Source organism: Stegastes partitus, unplaced genomic scaffold, assembly GCF_000690725.1.
Source record: "Stegastes partitus isolate 25-593 unplaced genomic scaffold, Stegastes_partitus-1.0.2 Scaffold601, whole genome shotgun sequence".
NCBI lineage: Eukaryota > Metazoa > Chordata > Actinopteri > Pomacentridae > Stegastes > Stegastes partitus.
Window position 1 is genome coordinate 62,635 of NW_007578332.1, and position 11,803 is coordinate 74,437.

Sequence of the window (11,803 nt, forward strand, 5' to 3'; positions counted from 1 at the left end):
TACACTAACATCACTTTAGCAGTTTCTTATATATACCACAAACGTTATCATGACATGAATTCTAAATAGCTCAGTGTTCAAACAGGCACCAGTGAGATGCTGCTGCTCACCAGTAGTCGTACGTGTCGTCCCAGTTGTCAAAATGAACCAAGAAGCGGTCGTCCACCACATCAGTGACGGTTGCTACACAGATGAGGGAGGGATTCATGCGGTCGACGGCCTCCAGCTTCATTCCTGTCTCGAAACCACACTTCACATCCATCTAGACAGAAAGAAAACATGTTAGATACCATCTGGCAAGTGGACCGTCTGGTAAATGATGTGAAAGTTCTAACAAAAGGGATCCAGTAGCTGTTTTAAACAATGACAGATCGACTGATAGCACATTTGCAAACAAGCAGAATGTTTCATGATGTCCTCAAATTAAATATAAACATTGTATAAGACAGAAATCACACTGGACATCGGACTCCACTTTGACAAAGCAACACAATGAGTGTTGTCACGATCTATACTCTACAAATCAATACTTGGAGAATAGAAAATGTGCTTCCTGAGAGAGCTGCACTGTTACAGCTGCGTCTCCCTGAAGCTGGAGTTTTCCCAACCCTAAATCATTCACCTCATCCATCCACGTTTGTAGTTAATACAACTACCGTATATTAAACTGTACAGCGGCAGTTACCCTGCCAGGACTCGCAAACACTTCTTTGGGAGCCACTTGTGCTTTAGTCATTCTCAGGTAGTTGGTCCAAGTAAACTCCTCCTCTTTACAACCTGCAGGGAACACAGAAACACAGAGAGACGATTAAACATGGAGCATTTAGAAGGATAGATCAACATTTTGGCAAATATGCTTATTCACTTTCTTGGAAAGAGGAACACGAGAGGATTAATACTACTCTCATGTCTGGGTGTAAAAATGCCAGGAGACAGTCAGACAAGATTAGTAAAAAAAAAAAAAAAAGAGAGAGAAACAGGGAGGAAAAGGTCAGCTGGCTGTAAAGGGAGACAAAACCATCTACCAGCACCTCTAAAAATCAGAACTAATTAGCGCTCAACATCTCTGTAATTAACCCTTTATAGTGTGGAGGTCCTTGTACCGGGATCTTGCTGTACATGCTATTAAAACGGGACAAATCACCATTTTTCTGAGGTTTCCAAACTTGTTTGATTCAGCAAAAAGGCTGCCTGGTACTGTGCTATGATCAAAATGCATGTAGTGTTATTGTTGTGCTTCATCAAATTTGGTCGAGCTGCAGTTGAGATTTTTTAGAACAGATTCCATAACATCAGTGTTTCCTGGCTTTTTACTTCTAATTACTGTCTTAATTATAGTTTCGTTGTGTTATGTTTTTTCAAGTAGCACAGTACTTAAGTATTTAAACCTTAAATCTTTAACCCTGTTCAGGACTTTTGGGGTCTTTTGGACTCCAGGCCATTTGGTTTAGGTGACAGGTATTGGTTTTTTTTGTTGTTTTTTTTATTGTTTTTGACTTTAAATATATAAAGAGGGACATTTGTCATACAATTGGAACCAAACATACGTCACCTTGTCAGGAAATTAATTTAACATAGCATAAAAGTCTATAATAAAAACCAACAGATATTTTGCACATATTCTTTCTTGGGTTCCAACAGACCCAGAAAGACCTTCTACGTATGGCAACATGAAAGTCCTGAAGAGGGTTAAACTGTAAAAAACTGAGGAATTGTCAGAGTTTTTGCTTTCAAGCAGACACTAAACTTATCATATGTACTTTTGATTCCATCAAGAAAATGAAACCTAAGCTTAAAACAGACATACTTCATCAAAACCACTTAACTCCTTAATAACTTTGATCACTTTTTGCGAAAAACATAAAACCAAAGAATTCTTCGCTGCTCTGGGTAATTGAAAAGCCATCAGCGACTCAACCACGACCAACAGTCATGTGAGTGAACTGGGCTGAAATGCAGGCTGTGATTATACAGAACAGATAAAGAGCATGGAAGCACGTCTGAGAAGATCCTCAGTCATCCAGGTCACAGTTATTCTGGTAGATTAATCGTGGCAACTGGACTTGCTTGAGTTCCTTGAAGACGTTTCACCTCTCATTCAAGAGACTTCATCAGTTCTGAGTGACTAGTTGGGAGTTCCAGACACTTATATTACTTATATTATAGTGTCAATGGCTCTTCAAGGATATAAGTATCTGGAACTCCCAACTAGTCAGTCAGAACTGATGAAGCCTCTTGGATGAGAAGTTAAACGTCTTCAAGGAACTCAAGCTATGATTAGTCTACCAGAATAAGTATGGAAAGACATTTTTAAAAACATTAAAGTATGCAGAGCCACCAGAATATGCAATACCTGTGGGGGAACTTGGGAAAATATTGTACATTTAGTTCCCGATTTTTCTCAGTTTTTTTTAAATAATCAAAAAAATCTAATAATAACACAACTTTAATTTTTCTTTTTTTAGGACTTATGGCACTATAAGTCTTTCATACTGCACAGAAGTCACGTTTAGGTTCTGTCTATGTCTAGCCATGCTTGTCCTGTTTCCAGAGAGGTGCAGAACTTTATATTACAGCAAACAAACGAGTCAACAGTGAGTAAAAATGTGACATCCAGAAACTGCTTATGGATCAGCGGGCTAAACTGTTCCAAAAGCAGCAGCGGTGCACGTACTTCTCTATGAAGTCTAAATCAGGTGTTTACTCTTAATTTTTTCAATGGATTAAACAATGTGACGGCAGGAAAGTGAAAACCCCCTTCTAAACCTGTGTCTTTAAAGCTGAAGATTCATCCATTCCAAATCAGGTGAATAAGCATTTGTAAGTGAAGGGCGTGTTGGCGTGTCGTCACCTCTGACCTTTGGGAGTGTGTAGTTTGTGTCCTGTGCTCTCACACCAGCCTGCGGGGTGGATGTCAGGCGAGTTGGCGTTCACCCAGAAGTCGTGACAGTCGGAGTAGCCATCAAAATGGAGCCTCAGCCGGTAACCACAGACCTGCAGGGAAAGGCGATACGTCAGAGGAAACCAAAGCCGGCTGCAGAAGGCGACACCTGAGTGAGCTGCTGGTTCAGGCACAGAAGTCCACCAGCGAACACTGATTTTTCTTTTTTATCTTAAATAATCCGCCTGGCCATTAGGATCCATTGACCGTGATAATGGACGTCTGGCTCACCTCGGCCACAGTGAGGACGAAGTACATGGATGGATGCTGCGGGTCGATGCCTTCCAGTTTCATCCCCTGTTTGAAGCCGTTCTTCACCGTCGGCACTCTCTGGGACTGGCGAAAAAATAGCAAATGTTTCAGAGAATAGAATAAAGTGAACATAAAAAAAGCCTTGTGGGGAAATTAGATCACAACAAAAGAACAAAGGAGAGATAAGACTGCAGAAAATGGACCAGAAAAGATTAAGTTTTTTATCACTCTCAAGCTGCTTGTAATGTTTTTCCTATGTTGTTCCAACATCACAAGGTGTCGGCAGGACTTGTGCTGCAAAAATGTTTTAGTTCTTTGAAAGTAAATCGCATAAAAATGAAGCCACAATCAATATTGTACGATACCAAAGAATAAAACCACAAATTATGCCTTTGGCTGCATGCATTAGTCTGCTCCAGGTGAATTTTTTTTGACGATTCCCACAACGGTGTGACCCTGAGCTGCTGCAGTGGCAGTAAAACAAGCAGCAAAAAGTCACGGGTGTACTAAGTTCAGGCTGAAACCAGAGTCTGAAAAACTCAAAACATACCTCCTGGAAAAGCTTGTTGGGAGCAGCAACAGTTTTGGTTTCCTCCAGATACTGAGTCCACGTCCACTGCTCCGTCTTGCTGTCTCCTCCTTCACCGGAAACACAGATCGCTCACATGATTTATGCAACGTGCATTAAGGCAACATGTTACCAGAAAAAGTTTAAAAGAAAGACGGGGAGAGGTGTTTTATGGTGGAAGAAGAAGCAGAAAAGAAGTTATGAAAGGTGCCACTGTCGTCTTATACGTCAGTTATAAATGAAATTGCTCATTAAAAGTGAAATATTTCAGTCTGATCTTTTTAGTTGAACAGTCTGACTCTGGAGAAGATCAACAAGGCAAAGATATTAAACTCTTTTCTCCATGTTTTAATTAAACAGATAAAAACTCACCAAATGTGAGTATCAAAGTGACATATTTACATGTTTTTCCATGAAAATAATTAATTTCTGCCTTAAAAGTGAAACTGATCAGCTCATCATCAAGCTCTGCAGAAGCCTGATAACGATCCTCATCATTTGAATCAGGTGTGCTGGAAGACAGAAACATCTAAAACATGCAGGACTGTGGCCCTCAAGGACCAGGACTGGACACCCCTGCTCTACACTGTTGCTTGCTCTGGAATGTCCAGATCCATGAAGCCCTCGCCTTGATCTCCACCCACCCCACCAGCTCAGCTCCACGCTACACAATAACAAGCTGTGATGTTGGAATATTATTTAAATGTTCAGAAACAGATTCTCAAGAAGAACAATGATACAAAAAGCTGAGTCGGTTTCTTTGGTTCGTTTAGTATGAAACTCTGGAAATCTGAATCTACATTTTTGAGACTATCATCAGAATGCTGCAGTTTTAAGATGAAAATTCTCAGCCGCTGCACTGACTACTCGTTTCACACCTGATAAAAACACCATATGAACATGTTAAGAAGGTAAAAAAAAAAACAATAACTTAATTTACACCAGAGGAAAGTCTTTAACCCTGTTCAGGACTTTCATGTTGCCATACGTAGAAGGTCTTTCGGGGTCAATTGGATCCCAAGAAAGAATATCTGCAAAATATTTGTTGGTATTCATTACAGACTTTTATACTATGTTAAATACATTTTCTGATAAGTTGACGTATTTTTGGTTCCAAACGCATGACAAATGTCCCTCTTTTTAAAATATTTTTCTTGTTTTTTTTAAGCCTTTATTATAGTTGAAAGTGGAGAGAGACAGGAAATATGGAGAGAAAATTGGAGGAAGGACCTGCAGCAAGTGGTCACGGGCCGGACTTGAACCCACGACCTCTGCATCGGGGACTACAGCCCCTGTTCATGGGTCGCCCACTCAGCCAGTTGAGCTACTGGGGCACCCAAATGGCCCGGGGTTCAAAAGACCCCAAAAGTCCTGAATAGGGTTAAGTTCCTCACATATGCCAACTCACAGCCGAATCTTTGCTAAAAGCTTTCAGTCAAACCTGGCTGCTCAACATCAGCCTCTACACAATTAGGACTATGATTTTCCACAAAACAGGTAATCCAAGCACCAGTTTCACCACAGGACTGTACTGGCACTGCAGTATCTGATTTATAGATAAGGTCTACTATAGCATCAATAAACCTCTGAATAAACTCGACCCCCCAGTTAAAATGTAAAATGCTTCATTAACCCATCCTCCTGAACCAGCGTCTGACATCTGGGACGCAACACTCGCAGCAAAATTTCACCCACACTTGTGTAAGGAAAGCCTTGAAGTCCTGCATGCAGCCCAGAAGCAGGAGGGGTTTCTGCTGTTTCTCCACACGGTTTAAAGAGCGTTTTAGTCTCGTGTTTACTTGGCAAAAGCTGATCCTGAATCCCGCCATCACACGGCCTTTAAAGCTAACAGCCTCTGCAGACAGACAGATCCTCTGAGAACCATCAAAGCAGAACCTGCCGGCTCCAAAAACCAACAGCACCATCTCTCCAAAACACATCCGGCTCCACATACACCGATTACTGTCGAAATTAAAGGAAGCCCATCATCAAATTAGATTGTTATCATCTGCTGGAAATACTCTTTAGCACGAGTCGGTGTTAAAATCCTGCAACAGAGACGCATTCTGACTAATAAACAGACCCAGACGCCATAAACTAGACATCGAATCAGGCTCTTATTGAAAGAATTGGAAACCCACAGAGGAGAGAATCTGTAAACACCCAACATTAGCACAAACAGAGAGACACGCGTCCACTTTGTCCTCGTCTACCTGCAGTACAAAGCTGTCTGGAAGAGCTTTACAGACCAGGTTACACCACAGTGTGATGAACTGATGAGGAACCACGACTCACACATCCAGCAGCACACACTTAATTTAAGCCTATTTAATATTTCACTGACAGCACACTTCAAATTTGATCATTTAATTGTAATTTCCTTCATTTATCTGTTATCCATTTGTCTGTTTAGGACCACTAGCTGTGTTGTAATTAAATGTAATAGGATGTAATACAACAATCATTGTGTTATTCCCTGTTATAAGTTGTTTTTGATTGTTTTCTGCTTTGGCAGTTAATGCAGAAAAAAACAGAATGAATTGAAAAAAAATCTCACTATAAGTTCCATTTCTAATACAACTACAGCATTATATTATCTACTTTCATTCCTCCACTGTGCTCATCTTCAGGAAAAGAATTAAAGAAATATAATGAGGGGTCAGAGAAGGACAAAATAAAATCGTGGATCATGCTACACTCCAACATGATGCAATGCAACAGCGCTATAAAAAGTAGCCCGCAGTGTTATAAATGTGATTTCATGGTACTGTAATGCGTCTGTTGTCTTTCATTTGACTTGACATTTCAAGTTAAACAAACAAGCAAAGAGGACGGCGGTGCAGCGGAGCGTTGGTTAACGCTGTTGCCTCACAGTATGAAGGTTCCAACCTGCTGCTGGAGTCTGCATGTCCTCCATGTGTTCCTACCGCCGTTCACAGACATGCATTTGATTCTCAGTGTGAATGTAAGCATGCACGGTGGGCTGTTGGTCTGTTTGTGTTAGCCCCTCTACAGCAGTGGTTCTCAAACTGACCCTCATGGGGGTCCCAAGATGATTTCAGGGGGTCGCCAAATCATTGTAAAAAAAAAAATAATAATAAAATAAAGCCAACATTTATCAAATAAATGTGTATCAGGGCTGCCAAAATTAAAAGTGTATAATTCTTCCCACTCCTTTTTCAGACTTGTTAATATTATGATTTGATTGTGTGATATTATTATTCTTTTTTGCTCTTTTTAAAATGATTTTCTTTTGTTTTTGTCTAGTTTTTCCCTTTCATTTGTTTGAAATAAAATCAATTCATTCATTCATTCAAAAGAAAATTAACACGTTAATGTGAAGAGATTAATCTGTGGAATTAACACATTCATTTTTAACGCATGAACAACAAAGTTATTACTCATTAAAAATTCAAATTGGGGGGTCACAAACTTATGTTATCTTGGGGGTCGTGGCTCAAAAAGTTTGAGAACCGCTGCTCTACAGGATCAAGCAGGTGTAAATGACGGATGGATGGATGGAAATGAGCAAAAAGACAATGAAAATGACACATGACTCAGACAAAAAGATAAATGTAAAAGGTCATCCAACCTCCTCTGATGTGTCGGCTGTCTGCTTTCGAATCGTCTATTTTCTCGTCCTGAAAAACATGTAATAACAATCACACTGAGCAGATTTACAGGAGACTCTGGGTAACTCATGCGTAGCTCAGAAAAGCTCTGAGGTTATATCTGAAACAACAACACTGCTCCACCGTGCCCTCGATGTCAGAGTCTTCCTCAGACGGACTCAGGTACTCCTTCCTCTTCCTCTTCCTCATGGGTTTCAGGTGGTCGGGGTTCAGGGAGGAGACCCTGCCGCCTGCTGGAACCTTCTCCACGCTCCTCCTGAGGATCAGACAGATGTTCTAGTGGGCACATGTATGCAGAGAGGCACAAAGACCAGACGGCTGTTCTGAGCGTACTTGTCAGTGATCGGGTCCCTGCGTAGCTCCTCTGCGTAGCTCCTCTGAGCTCTGGGATCGTGGTTCTGCTGTCCCGGTCCGACCTGGACCTCGGGTTTGACTGGCACTAACCTCTCTGGCTCCACAGCTGCAGCTCTCACAGCGCTGACGGCAGCCGACACATCTGGCACATAAGGGACATATGATGTGAAGATGGACGACACAGATTTAACATTTAAAGTCTAATTTTTATATCATTTATGTCTTTTTTTTTTTTTTTACTTTGATCAGTTTTTCAGCTGGAATTGGATTTCTCTAAATGTCTGAACGTGGCCTGGTGGATATTTTTAACACGAATCTGCAGCTGCATCCTCTTCACTTGTCAAGAGACGCTCTGCTGCAGCTGATGCAATTATTGCTCATTTCTACTTAACACACACACGCACAGTTGATCTTTAGAAAGGGCATGCTGTGAAATGCTTCAAATGACAGTGCAGGCATGTATAGCGAGTAATAGTTGTTAACCCTATGAACTCCAAAACCCATTGGTGGGATTGAAAGGCGAGTTATCTTTTTAAAAAAAACTTACAAAAAAGTGACACCATTTATCAGAGGCGGAAACTGTAAAAACAGAAAGAATCTCCACATTGTGGGTTTTCTTACGGTCCTCAAACTACTCATCTGTAATGTGTTGTTTCACCAGAAAACAGATCTAAGCTTAAAATCGGGACATTTCTTCAAAATCACTTAAAGTTTCAACGTTTGCACTAAACAGAGTCTGCAAAAAACAAAACATTTTGCACTCTTTTGGCGCAACCATGAAGTCATCAGTGATTCAGACGTCAGCTACAGTCACGGGACAGAAAGTCTGAGTTTTTTCAGCTGAACTACAGGTTGTGTTCACACAGAGCAGACAGGAGACAAGGATGGAAACAAATGAAACACATATGAAGTCAAATATCTATCGTATGAAGAATCACCACTGGAGTTGTCTTTTAATTTTGTTGTGTATGATGACAATAAAAAGCATTCTTTTTTATTCTATTCTATTCTATTCTATTCTATTCTATTCTATTCTATTCTATCATTAGTTTTTCCAGTGTTGCTAACATCTGTAGGTGCTCGGAAAATGTTGTACATGTTGATTTTATATTTTATTTTTTCACTGGTAAACTAAATCTAAGAAATTCAGCTTTTTTCTTTTTTAAGATTTAAAGCCTTATAACTTTGTTACACTGAAAAAAAAGACATTTATAAGTTCTCTCTAATTCTATTCATGGTTGTGCTGTTTCCACAGAGGTACAGGACTTTATATTGCATTAAAAAAAAATAATCCTACAGAGAATAAAAATGTGACAAGAGCAAATAAAGAGCCCAGAAGCTGCTTGTGAGGTTTTGAGGGTCAACTAGTGCGACACCTCTAATACCTGAAATACATTCATATCACACAAAAAAGCTTTATAGATCAAACTTAGGATATATTATAGGAAACGCACACACAGCAAATTCACAATATTTAAAATAGATTCTGAATTGCTTTAGTGTTTATGGTGCCAAGTAAAAATGTTCCACCAAAATGCCTGATGTTGCTCCAACCTTATGTAACCATGACTCTACCTGGCTTGTCTGGAGCTTTTTCTGCGTCAGTAGATCTCCCAGAAGTCCCTGCTGCTGGTTCAGCGGTGCTGCCGGTGGTCCCCGGGGTGATCAGCGTGCTCAGAGTTCCTACGTCACTCACACAGAACTACAAAACAGACACACACACACACACAAACACGCTTCAGTAGACCCATCTGTCAAAATGTGTCCTGATGCGTCGCCACGTCTACTCAGACCTTATTCTCCTCACAACAAGTCATCAGGCCATCACACAATAAACAACGTGTGCTGTTGTTTAAACGCTCCTCGTCTGTTTGGAGTCAGATTGTGAGTCAGATTCTTTATGAGTCTGGAAAATTAAATGTGGTCATTTGAATGATTAAGGATTTTAGTGAGATGTTCTTCTGGTAAGCTCCACAAATTTTAACCCTGTGACCTCAAAACCAGCTGGTATCCTTTATTTTTAAGGTTTATCAGAGCCAGAAACTGCACAAATTGCAAGATTTTCCAGTTTCAGACAGTCCTGGAACTACTCATCTGCAATAACAGTCTGTTGGGAAACCTAACCAAAATCTAAGCCTGTAACTGTGATTTTTTATTATTATTTTTTTTAAAATCAAAACTATTTTATTCTACATGTCTTAATTAAAAACTCAGCAAAAATAAACCGTTTGCTCTAACTAAATCCTATAAAAAACTAAAATGTCTGTTTTTGTCATTGCGATCAGGAAGTCATCAGTGACTGAGCTTTGACCAACAATCAAGAGACAAAAATTTGGGGACTTTCTGGTGCAACTGGGCTGAACTGCAGGCAGTGTTTACACAGAGCTGATCAGAAACGAGGATGGAAACAGAAGGCAAATATCTATAGTATCAATTTTTGGGGGGTATTGGTGACAGCTGTGAGCACACAGAAAATGTATTACAAAGCTGTGTTGGGTTTTTGTAATTTTAATTCATACATTATTTTTTGATACTGACTTACAACATTTACATTATAATTTTTTTACACTGCACAGAAAACATTTACTTCTCTTTACTGCTATTCATGGTGGTGCTGGTTCCACAGAGCTTCAGGACTTTATACTGCAGTGAAAAATAAACCGAGTAAAACCTTGACGGGGGCAGAAACTGCTTGGGGTTATTCTCAGAAATTGTGTATCCCATTTTGTGCTTGCGAATGATTTTAGAATCGCATTATAACCTGTTTAAAGCAACTCGGATGCATTTATACATGTGTAGTTACTTTCTGTTGCCAATTCAAATAAGCAAACAAACAAAGAATACCAACGTCTTCATTCAATCCCAAGCTGTAAAGAGCTTCAGCATCTCTCCAACATCCTACTTTAGACACATCCCATAGCAGCTAGTTGGTCTGCTGCACCTGAAACACGTCTTTACCTTGAGGTTGCTACTGGGCAGGATGGCCATCCCCTCCTTCCACTCCAGGACGTGGACGATGCTACAAGCCCCGCCCACCTGTGCTGTCAGGGCGGGCGTAGCGATCTCATTGGCCCGGCCGCCTTTACCTGGGTTTCCCACGGCAACAGCTGGAGTCACCTCCACTTTCTGATGGCCAGGAGCTGAGGAAGGCAGTGGACTCAGATTTACTAACTTTCTGTTTTCTTTTAACTCATGAAAAGCCTAAACGTAAAGCACTTTGTTGCCACTACCGACAGTATTTGTGTTATAGACAATGTGCACTGAGTTGAGGTAAGGAACGGTAAGGAAATCCACTATGTAATACACAGGGCACTAAATGAAATCAAAGAGCTGCTCCAGTCCTTTATCAAGATGTAGTAAGAAGGCCTGCAACTGAAAATCACATTTCATGTCTAAACAATATGATGCTCCATTTTACTATCATTCGATTAGTTATTTAAAAAAAACCCAGATGTCCAAATCCCAGAGGTATTCAGGTCACTACGAAGCAGCTAAACCTGCCATCTGAAGGGCTGGAACTTGATTGTGTTTCATCTTTTCCCGGTTTTCTCAGAAAATATTGCAAACGTTTGATATGTGATAAAAATATTTGTTGATTTTGTTATTGTGGTGATTAAACAATCAATTCTTGACCAATTATTTCACATCTTTGTGAACTTATGCCATATGTGGAGCCTTAGCAGGTCACATTTCTTTGTTTTCAGTTTATTTTCACAAAGGACATTTTCCTGTTATTGACTGCCATATCTTTTAAATGCTGGTAAACAAAACAAAACAAACATAAATGTGTGGCTGTATTCACATGAGTCATTAAAAGTATACTTGCTTTTGAATGAAATGATTCATATATTTTAACCCATTTACTCATTAGTGTACAGTGTAAAGGCTTTCCTCTGACAACAGAGTGAATGTCTTGCTCAACAGCACTATAGCACGGTACGAACAATGCCTATAAAAATCATTCACATCCGTTTGGAAGTTTTCCCATTTTATTGCTTTTCAACATTGGATCATGATGAAATTAGTTTGGCTTTTTGATTAAAAATGAAGTGATGT

General features: G+C 40.0%; 1 protein-coding gene and 1 long non-coding RNA gene across 2 annotated transcripts in view; one reads left to right on the forward strand and one right to left on the reverse strand.

Moving 5' to 3' along the window:
• l3mbtl1 (L3MBTL histone methyl-lysine binding protein 1) overlaps positions 1 to 11,803 on the reverse strand; it is a 21,422-nt gene that overhangs the window by 8,332 nt on the left and 1,287 nt on the right. The window contains exons 2-11 of the mRNA XM_008289242.1: positions 10,706 to 10,887; positions 9,323 to 9,449; positions 7,727 to 7,889; positions 7,517 to 7,649; positions 7,354 to 7,402; positions 3,744 to 3,832; positions 3,173 to 3,277; positions 2,859 to 2,994; positions 686 to 777; positions 111 to 262 (exon numbers count right to left, since the gene is read on the reverse strand). Of these exons, the coding sequence (XP_008287464.1) occupies positions 111 to 262; positions 686 to 777; positions 2,859 to 2,994; positions 3,173 to 3,277; positions 3,744 to 3,832; positions 7,354 to 7,402; positions 7,517 to 7,649; positions 7,727 to 7,889; positions 9,323 to 9,449; positions 10,706 to 10,887 (1,228 nt within the window). The remainder of the gene's footprint in view (positions 1 to 110; positions 263 to 685; positions 778 to 2,858; positions 2,995 to 3,172; positions 3,278 to 3,743; positions 3,833 to 7,353; positions 7,403 to 7,516; positions 7,650 to 7,726; positions 7,890 to 9,322; positions 9,450 to 10,705; positions 10,888 to 11,803) is intronic.
• The window catches only part of LOC103362763 (uncharacterized), a 21,642-nt gene continuing 16,086 nt past the window's right edge, over positions 6,248 to 11,803 (forward strand). Inside the window, exon 1 of the long non-coding RNA XR_520478.1 lies at positions 6,248 to 6,259. This is a non-coding gene — a long non-coding RNA (uncharacterized LOC103362763). The remainder of the gene's footprint in view (positions 6,260 to 11,803) is intronic.